This window comes from Scyliorhinus canicula, chromosome 17 (genome assembly GCF_902713615.1).
Source record: "Scyliorhinus canicula chromosome 17, sScyCan1.1, whole genome shotgun sequence".
NCBI lineage: Eukaryota > Metazoa > Chordata > Chondrichthyes > Carcharhiniformes > Scyliorhinidae > Scyliorhinus > Scyliorhinus canicula.
The window spans coordinates 115,269,323-115,293,776 of record NC_052162.1 but is presented as its reverse complement, the minus strand read 5'-3'; the positions used below and the strand labels follow the sequence as shown (position 1 = coordinate 115,293,776).

Below are 24,454 nucleotides of genomic sequence, written 5' to 3'. Positions count from 1 at the left end.
CCACCACAATCACACAATGGCAGCAGTGTGTGTACCACTGACAAGATTCACTGCAGGAATTCACCGTGACTCTATCACCAGCAACTTCCAAACCCACAGCCTCTGCCACCTAGAGAAGGACAAGAGCTACAGACACATGGGAACACCATCATCCGCAAATTCCCCTCTGAGCCACACATCATCCTGACTTGGAAGCAAATCGCCGTTTTTCACTGTTGCTCGGTGAAAATCCTCGAGCATCATTAAGGAAGTAATATCAGGACATTTGGAAAGTCAAAACACAATCCATCAGAGTCAGCATGATTTTATTTTATTTTTTTTAAATGTTTTTATTCTCCATTTTCACATTGTCCTTCAAAATTTACACCCCACCCACAGACAGTAAATGGTAACAAATACAAAATCAATCCCTTAACAATAACAACGATCCCATCTTCCCACCACCCAAACAACGACCCACCTGTCAATATATACATCCAATAAAACAAACCCTCCCACAGTGGAAACAAATCACAAAGGAGAAAACGAAAAAAGGAGTCTGGAACCGCCCATGGTCACCATAGAGTCCACTCCCCCACCCCCACACTCAATGCCGTCCAACCTCTGAAAAAGTACCGTACATGATACCCAAGAGTTGTAAACTCCCCTCCCCCACTCCTCCCCAATTCCTCCTGTCCACTGCCTCTTGTAAATCTCCTTCCCCAACCTCGGTTCCATTCCCCCCAACTGTCCACCCCGGCTAGACCACTCGGACCCTGTTCTGCCAGGCTCCGATGGCCATAGCCCCTCCCCCCACCGTACTCCCGTTCACTGGCCGGCTTAGACCGGCCAGCGTTGAGGCCCCCGTCCGGGTCTCTTTCCCCCTTGCCTGACCCTAGGAAAGCCCAAAAATCACCTTTTAGTGCACAAACCTCACATATCCACCTACACCCCAAAGAGCCCTCACTTCGAGTGAAAGTCCCATCACTTCCCTTGTCCAAATATATACAAGATTGTCTCCTTTAGCCCATATACTCGCACGCAGTGAAACAAACAAACAAGAACAAAGAAAATACAGTCATGAAGTTGTGTCGGCACATGGCCATTTCTCAATTTCTCAGTTCTGCCACAGTCCTTCTGCCTTCGCAAACTCCTCCACTGCCTCCGCCGTTCCAAAATAAAATGCCTTGAGCTTGTACGTCACCCTCAGCTTCGCTGGATATACAATGCCGCACTGCACCTTGTTAATGTACAGTGCCCTCTTCATCCGGTTGAAAGCAGCCCGCCTCCTTGCCAGCTCCACCGTAAAGTCCTGGTATATATGTATACCAGCTCCAGCCCACTGCACCACCTGCTTCTGCTTGGCCCAGCACAGGACCTTCTCCTTCACACTGTACCTACAGAAGCAGAGTCACTACCCTTGGCGGCTCACTCGCTTTTGGTACAGGCCTCCACGACCGATGAGCCCGATCCAGTTCATATCGGGAGGGATTCCTCCCCTTCCCCCAATAGTTTCATCAGCATCGCAGCAAAATACTCAGTCGGTCTTGGCCCTTCAACTCCTTCGGGCAGCCCAACAATCCTCAAATTCTGTCGCCTGGATCTGTTTTGCCTCGCAGATCCTTATGAATCTCCATCACCTTCCGCATCTCCTTCCCCATCGACGTAAATTGATCACCGTGCTGCAATAATGTCTCCTCCCTTTCTTCAGCGCCTCCCCGTTCTCCCACACCTCCGCCAGTGCGCTCGCCACCGCCATCGTCACCGGGGAAATCGCCTCCTCCACCAGCACACTCAAAACCTCCCTCATCTCCTTCCTCATTGTCTACATGTATTTTGTAAACTGCCTTTCGAATTCCGCAGCCATTACCTTTGTTATTTCTTTAGCCGTAAGCAATGCGGCCTCCCCTGATGCTCCAGCCTCCATTTTCCTTGGTGACCTTTCTACTCCCCGACGAATATTCAGCTGTTTTCACAGCTGCTTTCTTACTGGACCTCGACATATCCCCTCCCTGTGCTGTCTCCTGGCCTTCACGGCCTTCGCTGCCCCTAGGACCGGGTGTCAATCCCCGAAAATGCCGTTCCCGAATGGGAGCCCTGCAACGCGCGGCTGCCTCCTGCCCGCCGTCACCGGAAGGCAGCCGTCACAGCTTCTTCAATGGCCTTGGTGAGATCTTGTCACAGTTGTTCCCTCTGCTGCTAGAATTCAGCTTTCACAAAGGCCCTCAAGTCAGCTTGAGGCCTTTAAGCTCGCCCTTCCCCCGCCTGCATGCTGGAAGAGGCTTTTGTCTTTGCTGCAGCTTCAGCCAAATCTTTCACTGTTTCTGCTGGTCTGGTAACCAAGAAACATATAATTCCTGGGGGAAAGTACTCCTCCAACATTCACCTACACCTTTTCATCAAAATTCTACCCCATATTGATTAAAAAATACCTCTTTTCTGTAACCTTGGGCAGGAGCTGCCTTGTGTGTGACCACTTACTCCATGGTGCACACCGGAAGCCCTGTCGGCATAGTTTTATGAAGGGTAATTCATGTTTGACTAATTTGGTAGAGGTCTCCGAAGATGTAAGAAGCCAAGTGTAGAATGGGGATCCTGTAGATGTGGTAAAAAACTGGATAAAAACTGGAAATGTTAGTTTCCCTGCTGTTTGACATTTCACATCTTTTGTTCTCTCTGGGGACTGCCAATAGCACTCTTTTCCCTTGGTTTCTGTGGCCACCACCCGGTTTCTCTGGGTTCCTGTGGCTATTACTCATCTTTCATTCTCACTCCACAGTATAAATATTTCCCACTTTCTCTGTCTGATTGCTTTGGCAAAGAGTCATTGGACTCAAAACGTTAGCTCTTTTCTTTTTTTTAAATAAATGTTTTTTATTGGGTTTTTGAACAAAGTATATTTACCTAGAACGCGAGGTCACAGATATAGGTTGAGAGTCGGTAGATTTGGAACTGAGATGAGGAGGAACTACTTCTCGCAGAGGAAGAAGAATAAGTGGAGACCAAATTGAGAAACATAAGGTGATAAAAGGTTTGGATAAAGTAGACGTGGAGCTGATGCTTCCTCTGGTGGGACATTCTAGAACGTGAGGTCACAGTCTCAGGATAAGGAGCAGCAAATTTCAAACAGAGATGAGGAGAAACTACTTCTCCCAAAGGGTCGTGAATCTGTGCAATTTGCTATTCCAGACTGCGGAGGATGCGAGGACAGTGAGTAAATTTAAGGAGGAGTAAGACAGATTTTTAATCAGTAATGTGTTGAAGGGTTGTGGAGAACGGGCAGGATGGTGGAGTTGAGGCCATGAAGAGATCAGTCATGATCGTGTTGGAACGGTGGAACATGCTCGAGAGACTAAATTGCCTACTCCTGCTCCGAGTTCTTATGTTCTTAGAAATAATTATTCTGTCTAATTCCACCATCCAGCTCTTGGTCTGTAGCCCTGTTGGTAACAGCACCTCATGCACAAATCTGGTGTTCGCGATTAATAAAGGGATCAGGGAAAAGGCAGGAGAATAGGGATGAGGAACAGATCAGCCAGGATCGAATGGCGGAGCAGACTCAATGAGCTGAATAGCCTAATTCTCCTCATATCTCTTATTGTCTAACTCCCTGTCTAACAGCACTGTGGGTGCACCTACAACACACGCGCTCAAGGCTGCGGCTCGCATCACCTCCCCAAGATCCATTTGGGATGGGCAATAAATACTGGTCTAGTCAGCAATGCCCACATCCCGTAATGAACAAATAAAAAAAAGAGAAGACTGAAGGATGACCTGATGGAAATCGTTAAGATAATGAAGGGGTTCAATAATCCAATAGGGATTTGATGAGTAACCTCTTTACCCAGTGAGTGGTGAGAATGTGGAACTCACTCCCACAGCGAGTGGTTGAGGTGAACAGCATAAATACATTGAAGGGAAAGGGAGAGACATACATGAGGGAGAAAGGAATAGGAGGATATGCTGATGGGGGGAGATGAAGAGGGGTGGGTGGAGGCTTATGTGGAGCATAAATACTGACAGAGACCAATTGAGCTGACTGGCCTGGCCCTGTGCTGTAGACTCAATGGAACAGGGACAAATGTATTTATTTGAGATCTACCTTAGTGGGGGGAAAATACTATTTACTATCCAGGATAAAATAAATGTCCTTCAGCAGCTTCTGTGGATCATTTCAGTGGAAATGTGCTCTCCCAGGCTCAAAGAGCATCAGCCCAGTGGAAGCAAAGTCGTGAGACCAGCCGGTCCAGCAGAAAGAAACCCTCCGACCCTCCCACTTCACCAAGTGTCAGGATTAACATGGTTTGATTTGATTATGATTTACTGTCATGTGCTCCGAGGTACAGTGAAAAGTCTTGTTCTGTATGCAGTACAGACAGATAATTCTATACATGAAAAAACATAGGACATACAATATATACACAATTTAAATACGTAGACATCGGGGAAGCATATCGAGTGTTGTGCTACTCAGCGGAGAAGATGCGTGGAGAGACCAGTTCAGTCAATAAGAGGGTCATTCAGGTTTCTGGTAACAGCGAGGAAGAAGCTGTTTTTGAATCTGTTAGTATGTGTTTTCAGACTTTTGTATTGCCTGTCCGATGGAAGAGAGAATAACCCGGGTGGGGCGGGTCTTTGATTATGCTGCCTGCTTTACCAAGGCAGTGGGAGGTGTAGACAGAGTCAATGGATGGGAGGCAGATTCATGTGATGGACTGGGTTGTGTTCACGACTCTGTAATTTCTAATGGTCGTGGGCCGAGCAGTTGCCATACCAGGATGTGATGCAGTCAGATAGGATGCAATGGTCCTTCTAGAAAAATTGGTAAGAGTCAATGTGGACATGCTGAATTTCCTTAGTTTCTTGAGGAATTATAGGTGCTGTTGTGCTTTCTTGGCCGTAGTGTCGACATTGGTGGACCAGGACAGCTTGTTGGTGATATCACACCTAGGAATTTGAAGCTGTCAACCATCTCCACCTCAGCACCATTAATGCAGACAGGGGTGTGTACGATATTTTGTTTCCTGAAGTAAATGACAAGCTACTTAGTTTTGTTGACATTGAGGGAGAGATTGATGTCGTCACACCATGCTACTAGGTTCTTTATCGCCCTTCTGGACTCTGACTCGTCGTTGTTTGAGATCCGACCCACTACAGTCATGTCATCAGCAAACTCATAGATGGAGGTGGAGCCACATTTTGTTACACAGTCATGTGTGTATGGGGAATATAGTAGGGGGCTACGTACGCAGCCTCGTGGGGCTCCGGAAATTGAGGGCTATCATGGAGGAGACGTTGTTGTTTATCCTTACTGATTGCAGTCTATGTGTCAGGAAGTCAATGAACCAGTTGCAGAGGGAGGAGCCAAGTCCTAGGTTTTGGAGCTTTGACATGAGCTTGGCTGGGATTATGGTTTTGAAGGCAGAGCTGTAGTCAGTGAATAGGAGTCTGATGTAGGAGTCCATGTCATTAGACTGTGGTTATAGTTTAGTCTGGTATTGTCTCTTGGCATCCCTGTTGGGTTTGCAGATAAAGTTATACCGAGATTTCCTGTATAGGTCAGGGTTGCCTGTCTTGAACGCTTCAGACGTGGCCTTCAGTAGAGAGTGAATCTCCTGGTTAAACCATGGTTTCTGGTTGGGTAACGTACCTACTACCTTCTTTGACACACAATCTTCTACACACTTGCTGATGAAGTCTGTGATGGTGCTGGCAAACTCGTTTAGGTTGGCTGCTGAGTTGTTGAATATGGACCAGTTCACTGACTCCAAGCAGTCGCGTAGGAGCTCTTCTGTAGCCTCAGACCAGCATTGCACAACCTTCTTAACTGGATTCTCTATTTAAGTTTCTGCTTATATGCTGGGAGAAGGAGCGCCATCTTGTGGTCCGATTTTCCAAAGTGTGGTCTGGGGATGGATCATCAGGCACCCTTGATATTTGTGTAGCAGTGGTCAAGGATGTTGGGGCCCCTGTTGGGACAGGAGATCTGTTGGTGGAATTTTGGCAGTACACTCTTGAGGTTGGCCTGGTTGAAGTCCCCGGCCACAATGAACAAGGCCTCCGGGTATTCTGCTTCATTGTTATTTATAGCGGTTACAATTCATCAAGCGCCTTCTTCACTTCCGCCTGGGGTGGGATGTAGACCGCTGTGATGATGGCAGAAGTGAACTCCGTGGAAGGTAGTATGAACGGTACTTCACAGTCGGGTATTCCAGGTCCGGGGAACAGTTCGCCAGGGTCGCCATGTCCGAGCACCAGGAGGAGTTGATGAGGAAGCAATTCCCTCCACCCATTCCAGGTTCAGTCCTGGGTGTGATTAACAGCAGGAATAACAGCAGAATCTAAACCATCATCACTTGTGAACCCTTTGGTGTCTCAGCATGTTGGATGACTGAGTGAATCCCTTCCCGCAGTGAGAGCAGGTGAATGGCTTCTTTCCAGTGTGGACTTGATGATGTGTTAACAGGGCGGATGAATCACGGAATCTCTTCCCACAATCAGAGCAAGTGAATCGACTCTCCCCGGTGTGAACCCGCAGGTGTCTCCGTAATGTGGATGATGTTTGAAACCTCTTTGTGCAGTGAGAGCAGCTGAACGGTCTCTCCTCAGTGTGAATGCGCTGATGTTCCATCAATACCTGAGAGCTTTTAAACCCCCTCCCACAGTCAGAGCATTTAAAGGGTCTCTCGTTGGTTTGAGTGATGTTGTGTTTCAGCAAGTGGGATGACCGAGCGAATCTTTTCCCACAATCGGAGCAAGCGAATGGCCTCTCCTCGGTGTGAACCCGCTGGTGTTTCATCAGGTCGGATGACGTTCTAAACCTCTTCATGCAGTGAGAGCAGCTGAATGGCTTCTCCTCAGTGTGAATGCGCTGGTGGATCATCAGTACCTGAGAGCTTTTGAAACTACTTCCACAGTCAGAGCATTTAAAGGGTCTCTCATTGGTGTGAGTGACATTGTGGCTAAGCAGGTTGGGTAACTGACTGAATCCCTTCCCACACACAGTGCAGGTAAATGGCCTTTCCCCAGTATGAATTTGCTGGTGTGTCTGCAGGTGGACTAACCGAGTGAATCCTTTCCCACATTCAGAGCAGAGGAATGGCCTCACTCCAGTGTGACTGCATTGATGCCTTTCCAGTTCGTACGGGGCTGTGAATCCCTTTCCACAGTCCCCACATTTCCATGGTTTGTCCATGGTCTGGGTGATCTTCTGTCTCTCCATGTTTGACAATCAGTTGAAGCCTTGTCCATACACAGAACATGTGTACACCTGCTGTGAATAGCATAGTATTTTTTCAGGCTGTGTAACAGGTTAAAGTTCTTTCCACGGTCAGTGGATTGGAAGTGATGTTTAAAATCTCTTGCAGCATACAAAATAAGCAAACATTTTTTGTTCCAGATTCAATGGCCGATGATATTAATTTCCTAAGAATTAAGTGACTCAGTCAGTTCTTGACTTGATGTTTAGTTTGAGATATTGGCCTCAAGCTCCTTCCGATCGAACATCCTGCAAAAAAAATTTACAATAGTCATCACTGTCAGTGCAGGATAGAAATTCAGAACAGATAATTCTATCAAACATTCTTTCCTCTCTCTTTCCCCCAAATACTCTAAAGCTCCATCCCACACACTCTCTCTGTATTCTCACTCTGCTGTATCTAATATTCACCATCCTAAATCTCCTGACGGTGCTTATTCAGGCTGATTGACAGATCCATGCTCACTGCTTCCTGTCCTGGACACGGAAACCTGAAAATCTTCATGCAGGCTGCCAGACATATGTTTATATTACTGGACAAAAATGTATGTAATATACAGACTGTACTCACTTCCTTTCCCTCCCAATTCTCATGAAGATACTGATTGATGCTGATCAACAAATCTAAACTCACTACAACCTGTACAAGGGTAGAGACTCTCCATCTAAGTACATTTACTGATTAGGCATGGGGAGATTCTGTGGGAGAATTTTATTCAGTCATGGAGTGGTCATCACTGGGTACTCGCTGCCCACATGGGTAGTGGAAGTCGAGATGACCAATAATTGAAAATGAAATTGAAGAAAATAGACTTTCAGGGGAACAGGGATATAGAGGGGGAATAGGACTGACTGTACAGACAGTCAGCATTGACTTGAGTTCCCAAATTGAATCTGTCAGTGTTGCAATGAGGGGAAATATGTAATGTAGGTACAGTACTATATTACAAAACTAGAAATTATAATACATGTATTTTGTTACAGAACCATCAATAATATCTATAATACATACCATATAACAACACTAGACATATCTCTGACCGAGCAAAGGATGTTAATATCTTTAAGGCAGAGAGAGAGACCTGGGCTAACCTTTCCAGAGTCTGCACCCTCCCTGGATTCACTTCTTTTCCCTTCAGTTGCTGCAAGTCACCAATTGAAGGTCAGAATGAGACAATGAATGGAAAAAGGGAGAAAAGAAAGTGTTTTACTCACAGATGTTGGAGACGGGAGGAAGGTTCAGTCTGTGTGCAGCTCAAGCTCACTCAGGGTTGAGGGAACAACAGCTTTGCTGGGCACAAACCTCCATGTCCAGCTTCTGCATTGAGACAATGGGGGAGCTCTAATTGGCGGAGGAGCAGAGTCCTTCCGGTCCTCCAATCTTCTCATTGGGCAACACCTCAGCAGTAAGGTCAACGGGGCGTGAGCTCCCCTGCACATGCGCAGCTTTCCTCTCCTTGGACATGCGCAATTCCGGGCCGAGGAGGGAGAGAGAGACTGAGCGGCTTCTCGGACTGGCCGGAACCGTCAGCAGGTTGCCTGGAAACCTTGTCTAGAGGAGGTGCGGGGGGAATCGGGTGGGGGTGAGCGGATGGGTGCCGGGCACGAGAACTCGGAGACGTCACCGCGGAGCAGAGTGATTGCTATTGGCTGAATCAGGCAGGGCTCCATAGTGACGTTACCCAATTAGCTCCAGATTGAAACTTTCTCCTCTGTGCAACATCGAATCCGAGAATTTACAGTGCAGAAGGAGGCCATTCAGCCCATCGAGTCTGCACCGGCCCTTGGAAGGAGCACTCCACTTCAGCCCACACCTCCACCCTATCCCCGTAACCCAGTAATCCCACCAAACATTTTTGGACATCAAGGGCAATTTAGAATGGCCAGTCCACTTAACCTGCACATCTTTAGACTGTGGGAGGAAACCGGAGCACCCAGAGAAAACCCATGCAACACTGGAACAACGTGCAGATTCCACAGAGACTCGCCAAGCCGGGAATCAAACCAGGGATCCTGCTGCTGGGAAGCAACAGTGCTAACCACTGTGCTACCGTGCCACCCCTTCTGGGAGGAAATCAATGTTTCCCCATTTCTATTACTTTTCTCATTCTGGAGGGTCATTGGTGACTTGCAGCAATCCTGCCTGTACATTACACATTTTTAGTCCAGTAATATAGACATACGTCTGTCTGGCAGCCTGCATGAAGATTTTCAGGTCTCTGTGTTGCGGACCAGAAGCAGTGAGCATGGATCTGTCAATCAGCCTGAATCAGCACCTTCAGGAGAATTGGGAGGGTGAATATTAGATACAGCAGAGTGAGAATGGAGGGAGAGTGTGTGGGATGGAGATTTAGAGCTTTTGGGAAAAGAGAGTAACAGTTGTTGAATACAAACTTGAATTGTCTGTTCTTAATTTCCAACCTGTGCTGACAGTGATGTCTTTTTGTAATATCCTTTTACAGGATATCAGACGGCGAGGATTTACAGACAGAAATCTCAAACCCAAATTCACATCCAAATCTGACTGCGTTACTCAGGCACTAGGGTGCAGAATATTCTTGTTTCTTAAACCTAGAAGGACAAGTGTTTGTTCTGTCTGCTTCAGAAGGCTTCAACCATCAGTGTGACTGGAAAAGCACCGAGATACACACACACCCGAGTGAGAGTGTTCCACTGACTGTGGAAAGAGCTCTAGCCAGTTACACAGCCTGAAAAAACATTGCACCATTCACAGCGGGGAGAGACCGTACACGTGTAAGACGTCAGCTGATTGATCTGGAGACAAAAGGGCACCCGCACCATGGAGAAACGGTGGACTTGTGGGGACTGTGGGAAGGGATTTAGGTACTCATCGCAGTTGAAAACTCATCTACGCAGTCACGCTGGGAAGAGGCCATTCAGCTGCTTGAAGTGCAGAAAGGGATTCAGTGATTCGTCCAGCCTGCGGCGACACCAGCGAGTTCACACTGGGGAGAAACCATTCACCTGCACTGAGTGTGGGAAAGGATTTACTCAGTTACATAGTCTGCAGACACACCAGCGATTTCACACAGGGGAGAGGCCGTTCCCCTGCTCTCAGTGTGGGAAGGAATTCAGTCAGCTAGCCCACCTGCTGTCACATAAGCGAATTCACACAGGTGAGAAGCCGTTCAGATGCTCTGTATGTGGGAAGAGTTTCATTCAGTCATCCAACCTGCAGGCACACCAACGGGTTCACACCGGGGAGAGGCCATTCATCTGCTCTGTGTGTGGGAATGGATTCACTCACTTAGCTACCCTCCAGACACACCAGCGAATTCACACCGGAGAGAGGCCATTCGTGTGTTCTGTCTGTGGGAGGGGATTCGCACACTTACCCGCCCTGCATAGACACTGTCGAATTCACACGGGGGAGAGGCCTTTCATCTGCTCTGTGTGTGGGAAGGGATTCATTCAATCATCCAGCCTGGTGAGACACAATGTCACTCACACCAATGAGAGACCCTTTAAATGCTCTGACTGTGGGATGGATTTCAAAAGCTCTAAGGTACTAATGGTCCACCAGCACATTCACACTGAGGAGAGACCATTCAGCTGCTCTCACTGCACAAAGAGGTTTAGAAGGTCATCCACACTGCGGAGACACCAGCGAGTTCACACTGGGGAGAGACCATTCACCTGCACCGACTGTGGGAAGGGATTCGGTTATTCATCGACCCTGCTGAGACACAAAGTCACTCACACCAAGGAGAGACCCTTTAAATGCTCTGACTGTGGGAGTGGCTTCAAAGCTTCTGAGGATCTGTTGTCCCATCAGCGCATTCACACTGAGGAGAGACCGTTCAGCTGCTCTCACTGCGCAAAGAGGTTTAAAATGTCATCCACATTGCGGAGACACCAGCGGGTTCACACTGGGGAGAGACCATTCACCTGTACCGTCTGCGGGAAGGGATTCGGTGACTTATCGACCCTGCTGAACCACAATGTCACTCACACCAATGAGAGACCCTTTAAATGCTCTGACTGTGGGATGGATTTCAAAAGCTCGAAGGTACTGATGATCCACCAGCGCATTCACACTGAGGAGAGACCGTTCAGCTGCTCTCACTGCACAAAGAGGTTTAAAACGTCATCCACACTGAGGAGACACCAGAGAGTTCATACTGGGGAGAGCCATTCACCTGTTTCGTGTGTGGGAAGGGATTCACTCGGTCATTCCATCTGCTGAGGCACCAGCGAGTTCACAAGTGATGACAGGGGTTGTGATGTCTGCTGTTATTGCTGTTGGTAATCACATCCAGAACTGAACCATGTTCATTCTCAGAGTGGGTGAAGTGGGTGGTCGGAGGGTTTCTTTCTGCTGGACTGGCCGGACCCTTTTTGTGCCCAGTGGGCTGATGCTCTTTGACACTGGGAGTGTTTGGAGACAAAAATACCTTTTTTGTTTGGGTGAACATTAGTATAGTTTTAGGTAGGCTTCATTTAATGTTTCTATGCCTGGAAGGCAGCTGCAGTTAGATTTTAAAGGTTATCTTTGAGGGACGGGGGAGAGGGGGGTGGTTAGCTTCAATCCCAGCTGAGATACTATTGTGTTTAGAGAGCTTTTTCATCTGTCACGCAAGGTGGATATTAGGAAATTAGGTTCAGAAATGAGACCCCAATGTAGCAGGCAATTTAGGGGTGGAACAGACCGAGGGGAAAAAACCTGCCTGCACAGAGTCAGAGGGATGGACCCACACCTGGCAAAGCTACATTGTTGCAGTCAGACTTAAACTCGTTCGTGGGATGCCCCAGATCCATTGTTCTTTGGAACATTCCAGTCTGACCAGCAATTGGCCCATTACAGAGTCTGATGGCCTCTTTGTCCATCAATGGGAGGTTTGTTGCCTACCAATAGCATAACTCTGTTCTTTTGTATAAATGGGAGTGGGCCATCAAATCAGCCAAAATAACAGTAATAAGCTCAAGTGTGGAAACACCAGAAAACCTGTGTTTGAGGGGTTGGGTGGAGTTAGAGAGAGAGAGAGAAGGAATGGTGTTTTAAACAGCTACAGGTAGAAGTTTGGGGAAAAGACGGAGAGAGGTTTTTCACAGTAACTTAATTGCAGTGCTGATGTAAGCCTACTTGTGACACTAATAAAGATTATTATTATTATTCTGAAAGTTGCCACCTTTGGTAAAGGGTCATGAATGAATGATCATAACAGAATAAAAATTGTTTTTTTAAATACAAGTATCGCCTTTGCCCGTTTGTGCAAGTTGAACAGAGCAAGAACTTTTAATAGGAAGCATTAAGTTTATGAAACTACATGTAATCTTTTAAAGTTAAGATTGAAGTTTAAAAGTTTAAATATAATTTTCATTTTGTTTTTGTTTTAATAAGGTTAGTTTCTAAAATAACCACGCCCCATTTATTTTATTATCACTTGCTCACTGTTTTAAAACTTAAAAAGGTTCTGGTTCTGGTCCAACATTTTAGCCACTGGTGAGAACTGACCCGGCGTCCAAAACAAATTGGGGCTCGTGGCTGGGATAGTCTTATGTATAATTCCTTGCTTGGCTTGGGGTTATTGAACTTAAAGAGTGTGGGTGTGTGTGGATCGATTGCCTCCTTTCCCGGTTTGAAATATTGAATAGGGAGTGACTGGAGATGGTCCTTGCAGTTGCTAAAAGGTCTCCTGGGGGTGGAGGAAATCACTCAGGAAGATTTAAAAGGGAAATCGAAAGCAAAGGTTTTGAGTTTGGCAGAGGAACTGTAGTTAACCCTGCCAAAAGGGCCAAAGAAGGCAGAGATAATACAAACCATGCTTCAATATTTCAACTTACAGTATCACAGTCTAACCCATTAGAATTAGCTCAAATCCAATTAAAAATTAAAGATTTGGAAATGCTGTAAAAACTGAGAGAAATGGATAGGTGGACAAGAGCACTAAAAATAAACCAAACGGATGAGGCACTTTGGGAAATAATTATTTTGGAGGAATTTAAAGATTCGCTTCCCGTAGTAGTGAGAACTCATGTGGAACAGCAGAGCTGGACAGGCCGTAGATATGGATGACGATTTTGAATTGGTTCGTAAAGCAAAATTTAGTGTTGACATCAATTTCAATCTGCGAAGGATAGAAACTGGGTATATCAGAAGTTCACAGGGGTCCATGCAGCGGAGGTGGCATTGGTGATTGAGGAGAAGGACCCTTGCACTCAACAGGAGGAGCAGCATCAAACAGAGGCTGGTACTGAAGCATTCTGGGAGAAATCAGTGCCATCACAGCAACTTGGAAGGGGATTGAGGAGGACCCACTGTCAAAGAACAGAATAGGCCCAAACATTGCTGTAGTGTTTCCATCCCTCCCTCCTCCTCAAACACAAAACAATAGGGAGACAGTCTTTTAGGAGAGCACCTGACCTGCGAGGGACACTCTTCTGAGTGGGGATTTAAGAAGGCAGCTGATTGGTGAGTATGTCCTCGTGAATATTTTCTTTTTTTTTTTTTTTTTTAAATAATTTTTATTGAAAGAGTTTTTCCATACAAACATTTACCCCTACTAATTTTTAAATTATTTACAACACAATCCCTCTAGGCAAATGTCCCTCCCTCGCCCGCCCTCTCGCGCGCACCAGTCCTCCCCCCCCCCCGCCCCCAGGCAACCTTAACAAACAAGGCAGCCTACAGTTTCAGACATGAGCAGCGAGCAGACTTGCCCGCGTTACAGTCGTGCATGTCCCCCCACGACCCTTGCTGCCCCCCCCCCCCCCCCCCTCCCTCCCCCCCCCCTCCCTCCCTCCCTCCCCCCCCTCCCCCCCCCCCCCCGGGTTGCTGCTGCCACGACCCCGAACGTCTATCTCTGATCTAAAAAGTCAAGGAAAGGTTGCCACCGCCTGGAGAATCCCTGTACCGACCCTCTCAGGGCAAATTTGATCCTTTCTAGCTGAATATAGCTAGCCATATCGTTAATCCAAGTTTCAACGCTTGGAGGCCTCGCGTCCTTCCATTGAATTAATATCCTTCGTCGAGCCACTAGGGATGCAAAGGCCAGTATTCCGGCCTCCCTAGCCTCCTGTACCCCCGGTTCTACCCCGACCCCAAAGATCGCAAGCCCCCATCCTGGTTTGACCCTGGACCCCACCACCTTCGACACCGTCCTTGCCACCCCCTTCCAGAACCCTTCCAGCACCGGACATGCCCAGAACATGTGCACATGGTTCGCTGGGCTTCCCAGACATCTGACACACCTGTCCTCACCCCCAAAGAACCGGCTCATCCTTGTCCCCGTCATGTGAGCTCTATGCAGCACCTTAAATTGAATGAGGCTCAGCCTCGCACACGAGGAGGAAGAATTGACCTTCTCCAGTGCATCCGCCCACGTCCCGTCTTCTATCTGCTCTCCCAGCTCCCCTTCCCACTTGGCTTTCAGCTCCTCCCCTGATGCTTCTTCCGCCTCCTGCATTATCTTGTAGATGTCTGATATCTTCCCCCCTCCGACCCAGACCCCCGAGAGCACCCTATCACTCACCCCCTTACTGGGGAGCAGGGGGAACCCCTCCACCTGCCGTCTAGCAAATGCCTTCACTTGTAAATATCTGAACATGTTTCCCGGGGGGAGCTCAAACTTCTCCTCCAGCCCTCCCAGGCTCGCAAACCTCCCCTCTATAAACAGGTCCTTCAGCTGCCGTATGCCCACCCTGTACCAGCTCTGAAATCCCCCGTCGATGTTCCCCGGGATGAATCTATGGTTCCCTCTTATTGGCGCCGCCAACAGACCTCCCATTTCCCCCCTATGTCGCCTCCACTGCCCCCATATCTTGAGGGTGGCCGCCACCACCGGGCTCGTGGTGTACCTCGTGGGGGGGAGCGGCCATGGTGCCGTTACTAGGGCCCCCAGGCTTGTGTTGCCACAGGACGCCCTCTCCATTCGTTTCCAAGCTGCGTGAATATTTTCAATCTGTTAAAGTAATTTAATATTTAGCAGAGGGTTGGTCATGACAGTTGGTGGAGCTTGGCATTCCACCTGCTAGATGTGGTCAATCATGGATGCTGACAACATCCCTGACAATTACATCTGCGGGAAGTGTATCCAGCTGCACTTGCTGACTGAACGAATGGATCGGCTTCAGCAGCAGCTGCAGGTACTAAGGAGCAACCAAATGGCGGGAAGCGTCATAGATAGAAGTAGAAGTTATAGAGACGTGGTCACACACAAGGTACAGGAAGATAGATGGGCGGCCGCTAGACAGGGCAGACAGTCAGTGCAGGAGTCCCCTGGCTGTCCCCCCTCTCTAACAAGTATGCCCTTTTGGATACTGATGAGGGGATGGCCCATCAGGTGACAGCATCAGCAATAGCCAAAGCGGTGGCACTACTGCTGGCCCTCCTGTGCAGAGGAGCAGGGTAAAGCATGAAACAGCAATACTAACTGGGGGTTCGATAGTCAGGGGCACAGATAGGCGCTTCTGTGGTCACAAAACAGACTCCAGAATGGTGTGGTACCAGCATCATGGATGTCTCTGAGTGGGTACAGGAGGGCAAATGGACAGATGCCATTGTGCACATTGGTACAAATGACAGACAGGAAGAGCAGCAAGGTCCTACAAAGTCATTACAGGGAGTTAGGTAGTAAGCTAAAAAGCAGGACCTCTGGGGTAGTAATTTCAGGATTACTCCCCATCCATGTGCTAGTGAGGCTAGAAACAAAAAGATAATACAGTTGAACACATGGCTAAAGAGCTCATGTAGGGGGAAGGGCTTCAGATAAGTGGATTGTTGGGATATCTTTCAGGGAAGGAAGGACCTGGACGAGAAGGACTGGTCTAACCTAAACTGGAGGGGCACCAATATCATGGCCGGGAGGTTTGCTAATGTGGTTCGGGACTAGTATGGCAAGGGGGTGGGAACTGGAGCAGCAGGTCGGCAAGTATAGAGACTGGGGAAGAGCTTGAGACTAAGACAAATGTAGCAAAGAGGGAGAGCAGGCAGAGGGAGGTCGCTGAACTCGGTGGGTCTGGAGCGCGTTTGCTTTAACACAAGAAGTATAACAGGTAAGACAGATGAATTTAGAGCCTGGATTAATGTGGGGAATTATGATATTCTTGTAATTAAGAAGACATGATTAAAGGAAGGACAGGACTGGCAGCTTAACGTTGTGGGATATTGATATGTTTAGACGAGACAGAGGGGGTAGCAGAAAGGGTGGGGGAGTTTCATTCAGGTCAGGGAACATATCACAGTGCGATGAAGGAGGATATCTTGGAGGGATTCTGCAGTGAGGTATTATGGGTTGAGCTCACAAACAGGAAGGATGCAATCACAATGTTGGGGTTGTACTATCGGCCTCCCAACAACCAGCGGGATACAGAGGAACACATACGTAGTCAGATTCTGGAAAGATGTGAAAGTAACAGGGTTGTTGTTGAGGGTGATTTTATTTCCCCCATATTGACTTGGATTCCCAGGGGTTTGGATGCAGAGCGATTTGTAAGGTCTGTCCAGGAGGGTTTTTTGAAACAGTATGTTGATAGTCCAATCAAGCAGGGAACCTTATTGGATCTGGTATTGAGGAATGAGCCCGACCAGGTGATAAAAAATATCAGTCGGGGAACATATTGGGAATAGTGATCATAATTCCATAAGTTTTCGAATACTCATGGATAAGAACAAGAGTGGTCCTCGAGTGAGAGCGCAAACTTGGGGGAAAGCCAACTATAACAGAACTCGGCCAGAGCTGGAGAATGTGGATTGGGAGCGGCTGTTTGAGGGTAAATCTGCATTTGATATATGGGAGTCTTTTAAAGACCAGTTGATCAGAGTGCAGGACAGGCATGACCCTGCGAAAATGAAGGACAGAAATGGCAGGATTAGGGAATCATGAATGACCGGGGAAACTGTGAGACTAGTCATGAAGAAAAAGGGAAGCATACATAAGGTCTAGGCCAGGGTTTTTCAAACTCAGGGGCACGTCCCACGGGTGGGAGTCGGGAGGGTCGCAAAGTGATTAGTTGCAGCGTTCCCAAAGGGGGAAGAAGTCCCCAATAACCACGCCTGGCTTTTAAGAATGCCGCCGCTGGCAGTCCTCATCTGGTTGCGGCGTTTGAAGGGCGGTGCGAGGCTGGGCTGTGTGCTGGTGACTGCATGTGGGTGATGGGTGGGAACTGAGACTGACAGACGTCCATGTAGCCGCATGATGCTGACAGTGGTGGCCCCAGCTCGGAGCTCCACTCTGCACGCTGCTCAGCTTGTCCCCCGCCACCGATCAGCAGTATGTGACCTGCTGCTCTGTGGTCAAGCTGTTCAACGGCCGACACAATGTCTGATTGCACTCCCACAATGTGAAGTCCTGATCCGGTAGTGGTCAGCAGTCTGTGACTGGGGTGGATGCAGTTACTGGACAGTGGGAGCGAAGCCAGGCCAGGTTTGTCGGCAAGGAATATCAATCAAACCAGGCCAGTCAATACGGCTGACACATTGGGAATCGAACCTGGGACCCTGGCGCTGTGAAGCAACTGTGCTAACCAGGTATCTGGTATAACGACTTCCTCTAATGACCCCAAAATTCCCCACTCTGTATAATTAGTGTTGACATTGTTACAACACCCTGGGTGAGAGCACGGTCAATTCCAGCCCCACAGACCCCGGAGTTCCGACATAAGCGAATTAACCAATAGTTTGTGCATTTTCCTGAGATCTTTGACCCTTGACTGCTCCAATCAATGACTTACAGGCACAAGATCTTAAGTAAAATATGAAAAACTGTTTATTTATAATAGATACACATGTAATGGTAATAATAGAACAACGGGCTGCTAATCTAATCTAATTATTCCCCTAACACTGTCCCACCCTCCACCCACACATGGCAGACACACAGTGGGGGTAGGGAAGGGTTCAAAAAACGGGCATTAAACTGGGAATGTGAGATGAGTATCTTTGCTGAGGTGGTGGTCTTTGTAGGTAGCAATCTCGGGATGCAAGGTGTTAAAACCACTGATTGGTTTGGATCTTTTAGTTTCTGCCTTCAATTAGACCTCGCGGTCTGCAGGAATTCCTCTGGAGAGTCACCTTCACCAGATTGACTCACAGTATCACGAGATAATATTAGAAATCTCTACCTGAGAGTTTACAGCAGGTTCTCCATCCACTCTGCCTTCCAACTGCTTGTCTGGTCTTTGTGCAGGGTTTCTAGCTGTGGGATGAAGAGAAAGAGAAGGGTCTGGTCTTCAGGACCTTTTAGGATTCTCAGGAGAGAAATATCAGACTGGGCTTTTCCCTGCCTTTCAAACAGAGGACTAAGCTTTCACAGACTTGTTTGCAGCATTTCAATAAGAAGTTACTTTCACAGGCTTGTCTGGAGAATGTTTTAATCACCAGCCTTAGCTGATTGGAGAGAGTCCAGACCTGGTCACTCCAGGGTTTTAACAGAACTGAATTAAAATGGAGCCTGCGCTTCTTCATCACAGAAACCTCTGAAGTGCTCTATCAATCAGGATTGTAAACTGAATGAGTCCTGGATTTCGGAAGCATTGGTTTGCTGCAAGCCAAGTCCATCAAAATGACATCACTGGACTATGCCACATAGCACACTGCACTCAGGGGGGTTCTCTTGGACCAGTTCAAATAGCACATTAGACAGGAGGGTTTGAGTTTAAAACCAAAGTCTGCAGTTTCATAGCAGCCAACAATTCAGAAATTAAAAAGGAAAACAAGGGGCAGGTAAGGGTTCAAAAGAGATTCCTTACAACATGGTTATAATGGGTATCACTAAAACAGTACCCATTAACATATTGTTATTCATAATACATTCAACATCAATACTATATACATGTGTTAATCCCCTGAGCTGGCATCCAGTCAACCTATGGTTGGCATTTCGTGATGGATTAAATAGATGTTCATTTGTAACCCACAGTGGGACTATTCCCTCGCTATTTTGCCTGAGATTTTCTCACACCTGTTCAAGCGCCCACGATCCATAGGTGCTACGGACGTCATTCTTATTTGCATCATCCAAAATATCTTTTCCCTATCCCAACGAATTTATTAATGGAGACTGCATGATTTCCCAATAGAGGGGCCAAGTTTTAAATGACCAAGGTGATGTCTTGGTGTGTCCCCAGTTGAGTTCACTGAATCCCTTTCGCCTTCCCCATAATTCTTTTAGCTGTAACCTTAAAGCTCGGACCTTCAGGTTGACAGTTTCTAGACCAATAGAATTAATCTGGTACTAAAAGCCGTAGTGGTATTCGCCAAGCCACGTTTTAACCTGTTTTGTTCCTCGGTGCAGCTATTGGCCATGTCCCGCCGGTATAATGGCCTACTTCGGTCATTGAGGCAGGGCTATGCCTATAATGTTTAGGAATACGGGCACCAGCTCATGGTGTACATTATCATAGAAAATCTTATTCTCATTCATTAATACATGCGATCTCTGGCACAGGACTCATGGCTGGATGAAGTGGGTCAGTTGGCACGGGTGGTGACGAGGTCTTGACTGCTTCTGTGGTGATGTCAAATGAGCGGGTACACTTCCCATTGCTGTGACTGGTCATCGGTCCCACGAGAATCGTTACGGTTGTTGACATTCGATAAACTTAAGCAAATGCCCGTCCCAGTCGTCACCGGTTGGCTGGTGTTAATGTTCTATAAAACAAGAGCAGTCAGTGAGGCGCTTTGGTTGTGATCAGTGTTTCTGGCGCCCTCCTCCTTGGATGTCCAGCCAGTGCATGTATCCCTGATCATAGTTACTTTGCACAGTCCCACTCACTCGGGTGGAATCTGGGTTTGTCAGCTGATAACATTTTCTTTTAAAGTAGTTTTCACATTCCAGAATTGTCACTAATTCAAACAACAGTGTGGTTGTCTTTTAGATTTCTATTAAGTCTATTTCACCTCCTTTTCAAATGAAACCATCTCAATTCTCTTTCACTTTCATCCCGCCACATCCATCTATCACCATCTTGTTCTTGGCTCGCCGTTCACTCCGCCGTAATCCGTCGACAAACAGGGTCACATCGATCTCCTCAACTGGATTTTTACCCTATTCACTTCCTCAGCTCCCATCTGCATAGACATGATCCTTTTCCTGAATGTTCAGAGATCCCACTCAATGATACTGGGATGTTTCCTTCATCCTTAACTACTGTAATTTGCCCATTGAAGGAATAGACTCTTCCCTTTAGCATCTGACACTGTTCTCAATCTTCCTGTGTTTACAGCCTGCACTAAGGGGGTTCTATGTGAATTTTCTATATCCAGCAGCAACTGCTGATTGCTTGTTAGAGTAATCGGCTACAGGGCACAATTTTAACCCTTACCTTTCTATCTCTTTTCCATCTTGTTGTCAATTGTTACTCAGTATTTCATTCTCCTTGACCTTTATATTGTTTCAAATCGGAGACATGCTTTTTTTTAATTCTCTCTCTCTCATGATCAATTTAAGATTCTCTTAAGATTAGTTTCTCTGAGTTTGCACATTCTCTCTGTGTCTGCGTAGGTTTCACCCCCACAACCCCCCAAAAATAGGCAGATTAGGTGGATTGATTACGCTAAAATGCCCCTTAATTGGAAAAACAATAATTGGGTACTCTCAATTTATATACCAAAAAAAGGCTAGTTTCTCTGTTGCCTTGAGTTTTCTAAAAAGTATTTATGAATTCTTGAAAACATTTAAAAATATATATTTTTATTGCCATTTCTCCTATTTCTAAACAGTTGGATGTGACATTAAATTTTTCTTACCCGTGCTAATTTCCTTTATTATACAGAGAGGTTTAGTTTGTCCTTCATTTAACTGACCCTATGTACATTTTGCTGCCCTCTGGATTGGTCAATAGCTCCTCCCACCCCCACCCTGGCTTCAGCTGTGTTTTTCTTCTATTTTCCGGGAAAGAGGGGCAGGTAGCCCCTCCGCCTCTTCTCTTGTGGTTTCCCCACCTTTCTTCCGTCTCCATTCGGGTTCTGGTCAGGTGCACTCTGTGCACCACTTTGAGCTGCATTAGGCTTCGCCTTGCGCAGGAGGAGGTGGAGTTCACCCTGCTCAGTGCTTCACTCCAGAGTCCCCACCCTACCTCCGTCCCCAGTTCATCCTCCCATTTTTGTTTGGTCTCGTCCAGTGGTGTTTGGGCTCTGTCTAGTAGCTGTCGATTTATTTTCCCACATAGCCCCTCCTTCTCGCTGTTTGTGCCAATCAGGTCCTATTGTAGTGTGGTTTATGGGGCCCCAGGGTACCCTACTGTCTCTTTGCAGAGGAATTGTTTTATTCGGAGGTGTCTCAATTCCTGGCCTTTTGCTAGTTTCCACTTCGTCGTCAGTTTGTCCAGTGTCGCCAGACTGCACCCTACGTAGAAGTCCCGGTACTGTCAGTGTGCCCCCGTCCTGCCTCCATCTTTTGAAGGTGGTATCTCGCATGGCTGGGGGGATCTGTGATTGCCGCAGATGGGGGCCATGGGGGCCATTTTAGTTACCCCGAAGTGCTGTGTTGACTGGGTCCACATTCCCAGCGTGGCCGCTACCACTGGGTTTGTTGTGTATCTTGCTGAGGAGGACGGGAGTGCTGGTGTGGCCAGGGCCCAGAGGGTCGTTCCTTTACAGGACACCTCCTCCATTTGTACCCAATCTTTGTCGGGTTCTTGTACCCATTCCTTCACTCATTCTGCCGTTGCTGCCCAGTGGTAGTACTGTAGGTTTAGTAAAGCCAGCCCCCCCTTTGATTTTCCTTCTTTGCAGTGTCGGTTTGGGAATTCTTGGGTTCTTACTCCCGACACAAACACCATGATTAGACTGTCTAGGATTTGGAAAAAGGCCTTGGCGATGAAGATCGGAATGGATCTAAACAGGAAGAGGAACCTTGGCAGTACGTTCATCTTGATTGTCTGCATTCTCCCCGGCAGGGAGAGTGGGAGTGAGCCCCAGTGTCTTTTCTAACTTCCTCCACCAGACTGGTCAGGTTCCACTTGTGGATCTGTGTCCAGTTTCTGGCTCTCTGAATCCCCAGGTAACGGAACATGTTCTGAGCCGTTTACTAGTGGACTCGCTGGTGTCTCTGCAGGTGGGATGACCGAGAGAATCTCTGCCCACACACAGTGCAGGTGAACGGCCTCTCCCCGGTATGAACTCGCTGATGTCTCCGCAATGTGGATGATGTTTGAAACCTCTTTGTGCAGTGAGAGCAGCGGAATGGTCTCTCCTCAGTGTGAATGCGCTGGTGTTCCATCAGTACCTGAGAGCTTTTAAACCCACTCCCACAGTCGGAGCATTTAAAGGGTCTCTCGTTGGTGTGAGTGACATTGTGGCTCAGCAGGTTGGATGAATGAGTGAATCCCTTTCCACACACTGAGCAGGTGAACGGCTTCTCCCCAGTGTGAACTCGCTGGTGACTCTGCAGGTTGGATAACCGAGTGAATCTCTTCCCACACTGAGAGCAGATGAATGGCCTCTCACCAGTGTGAACTCTCAGGTGTGTCCGCAATGTGGATGATGTTTTAAAACTCTTTGTGCAGTGAGAGCAGCTGAACGGTCTCTCCTCAGTGTGAGTGCGCTGGTGGGACATTAGTTCCTGAGACCTTTTGAACCTATTCCCACAGTCAGAGCATTTAAAGGGTCTCTCCTTGGTGTGAGTGACATTGTGGCTTAGCAGGTTGGATGACTGAGTGAATCCCTTCCCACACATGGTGCAGGTAAACGGCCTCTCCCCGGTGTGAACTCGCTGGTGTGTATGCAGGTTGGATAATTGAGTGAATCCCTTCCCACACTGAGAGCAGGTGAATGGTCTCTTCCCAGTGTGACTGCGTTGATGAATTTCCAGCTTAGATGGATATTGAAATCCCTTCCCACAGTCTCCACATTTCCACACTTTCTCCATGTTTTTCGCCTCTTTGTATCTCTCCAGTTTGGATATTCAATTAGAGCCTTGATCACACACAGACAGAACACGTGTACAGTCTCTCTCCACTGTGAATGGTGTGATGTGTTTTCAGTCTGTGTAACTGGTTAAAGCTCTTTCCACAGTCAGTGCTCTGGAACACTCTCACTCGGGTGTGTGTGTCTCGGTGCTTTTCCAGACACACTGACATTTAAAATCTGTTGAAGTCGACAGAATAAACATTTCTCCTTCTAGATTCAAAGGCCGATGATATTCAGGTCTCGATGAATCGACTGACTGTCAGTTCTTGACATGATGTTCGTTTTGAGATTTTTTTCCTGTAAATCCTCGCTTTCTAATATCCTGCAAAAGGGGGTTACAAAAATCATCACTGTCAGTACAGGATAGAAATTCAGAACAGATAATGCTAGTTTTGATGGAACATCCTCTCTCATTCCCCAAAAGGTGTAAATCTCCATCCCACACACACTCCCTCCATTCTCACTCTGCTGTATCAATTCTGCTGTATGCAGAACTGGTTTAGCTCAGTGGGCTAGACAGATGGTTTGTGACGCAGAACAAGGCCAGCAGTGTGGGTTCAATTCCCGTACCGGCAAAGAATTCTGAATTCTCCCTCTGTATACCCAAACAGGTGCCAGAATGTGGTGACTAGGGGCTTTTAACAGTAACTGCATACTTATGACAATAAAAGATTATTATTACTATTCACACTCCCAATGCTCCTGAAGGTGCTGATTCAGGTTGAGTAACAGATCCACGCTCACTTCCTGTCCTGGACGCAGAGATTTGAAAATCTTCATGCAGGCTGTCAGATAATTATGTACATTACTGGCTTAAAAATGTGTTTAAGGTATAGGTTTGTTCCAGTTGGTTGAGAAACATGCATTTTGATTGATCATGATCTTGATACTTGCTGCCTGTAAGGGTAGACAAGCAGAGATTTTTTTTTTAATAAATGTTTTTTATTCAGTTTTCATGTTTTATATTGAACAAATTACAAATTGTTAGAGAGAGAAAAAAAAAGAACACGCAAAAATTAACATATATATTTACAGGTAAGCATCTTCGTAATAATAACTGTGGCCTCCCCCTTTAGCTGGTATACATATTTTACATTCCCCAATATGGCCGAGGCACATGTTTATTGGCATTTATTTAGTCTGGTATTGGGCCTTAGCTAGCCATCAAACCCCCGTAACGAACCCGTCGCTGCAGGGTTACAGAATGGGACCCACTCGAGACTGACAGAATTGCTCAACAGACTCAGCATCAACTCGAAATGTCCATTGGATTCCTGATCTTCTGTAATAAATCTAACCGGAAATATATAACGTAGCTATAGTACTATAGTAATAATAATCTTTTC

At 47.1% G+C, this 24,454-nt stretch overlaps 3 protein-coding genes across 5 annotated transcripts in view; 1 reads left to right on the top strand and 2 right to left on the bottom strand.

The window, feature by feature from the left end:
* The window catches only part of LOC119951541 (zinc finger protein 135-like), a gene marked incomplete at its 3' end in the record, with an annotated part of 31,862 nt that extends 8,432 nt beyond the window's left edge, over window positions 1-23,430 (bottom strand). The window contains exon 1 of the mRNA XM_038774736.1: window positions 22,303-23,430. Coding sequence (XP_038630664.1) covers window positions 22,303-23,067 — 765 coding nt within the window. The remainder of the gene's footprint in view (window positions 1-22,302) is intronic.
* Window positions 4,871-20,597, bottom strand: LOC119952194 (zinc finger protein 436-like). 3 transcript variants are annotated; one of them, XM_038775812.1, is made up of 2 exons: window positions 18,320-20,597; window positions 4,871-7,486 (listed from the first exon to the last, which is right to left on the bottom strand). In XM_038775812.1, exon 2 carries the CDS (start codon window positions 7,199-7,201, stop codon window positions 6,332-6,334), a length of 870 nt encoding a protein of 289 aa, XP_038631740.1. In that variant the 5' UTR covers window positions 7,202-7,486; window positions 18,320-20,597; the 3' UTR covers window positions 4,871-6,331. The 3 variants fall into 3 exon arrangements, with proteins under 3 accessions (XP_038631740.1, XP_038631739.1, XP_038631741.1); XM_038775811.1 differs by lacking the exon at window positions 18,320-20,597 and adding an exon at window positions 8,453-8,579; XM_038775813.1 differs by lacking the exon at window positions 18,320-20,597 and adding an exon at window positions 8,250-8,272.
* LOC119952162 (gastrula zinc finger protein XlCGF26.1-like) lies at window positions 8,703-12,283 on the top strand. Its single transcript, XM_038775757.1, has 2 exons — window positions 8,703-8,798; window positions 9,700-12,283. Exon 2 carries the CDS (start codon window positions 10,038-10,040, stop codon window positions 11,442-11,444), a length of 1,407 nt encoding a protein of 468 aa, XP_038631685.1. The 5' UTR covers window positions 8,703-8,798; window positions 9,700-10,037; the 3' UTR covers window positions 11,445-12,283.
* Window positions 23,431-24,454: the final 1,024 nt, after the last annotated feature.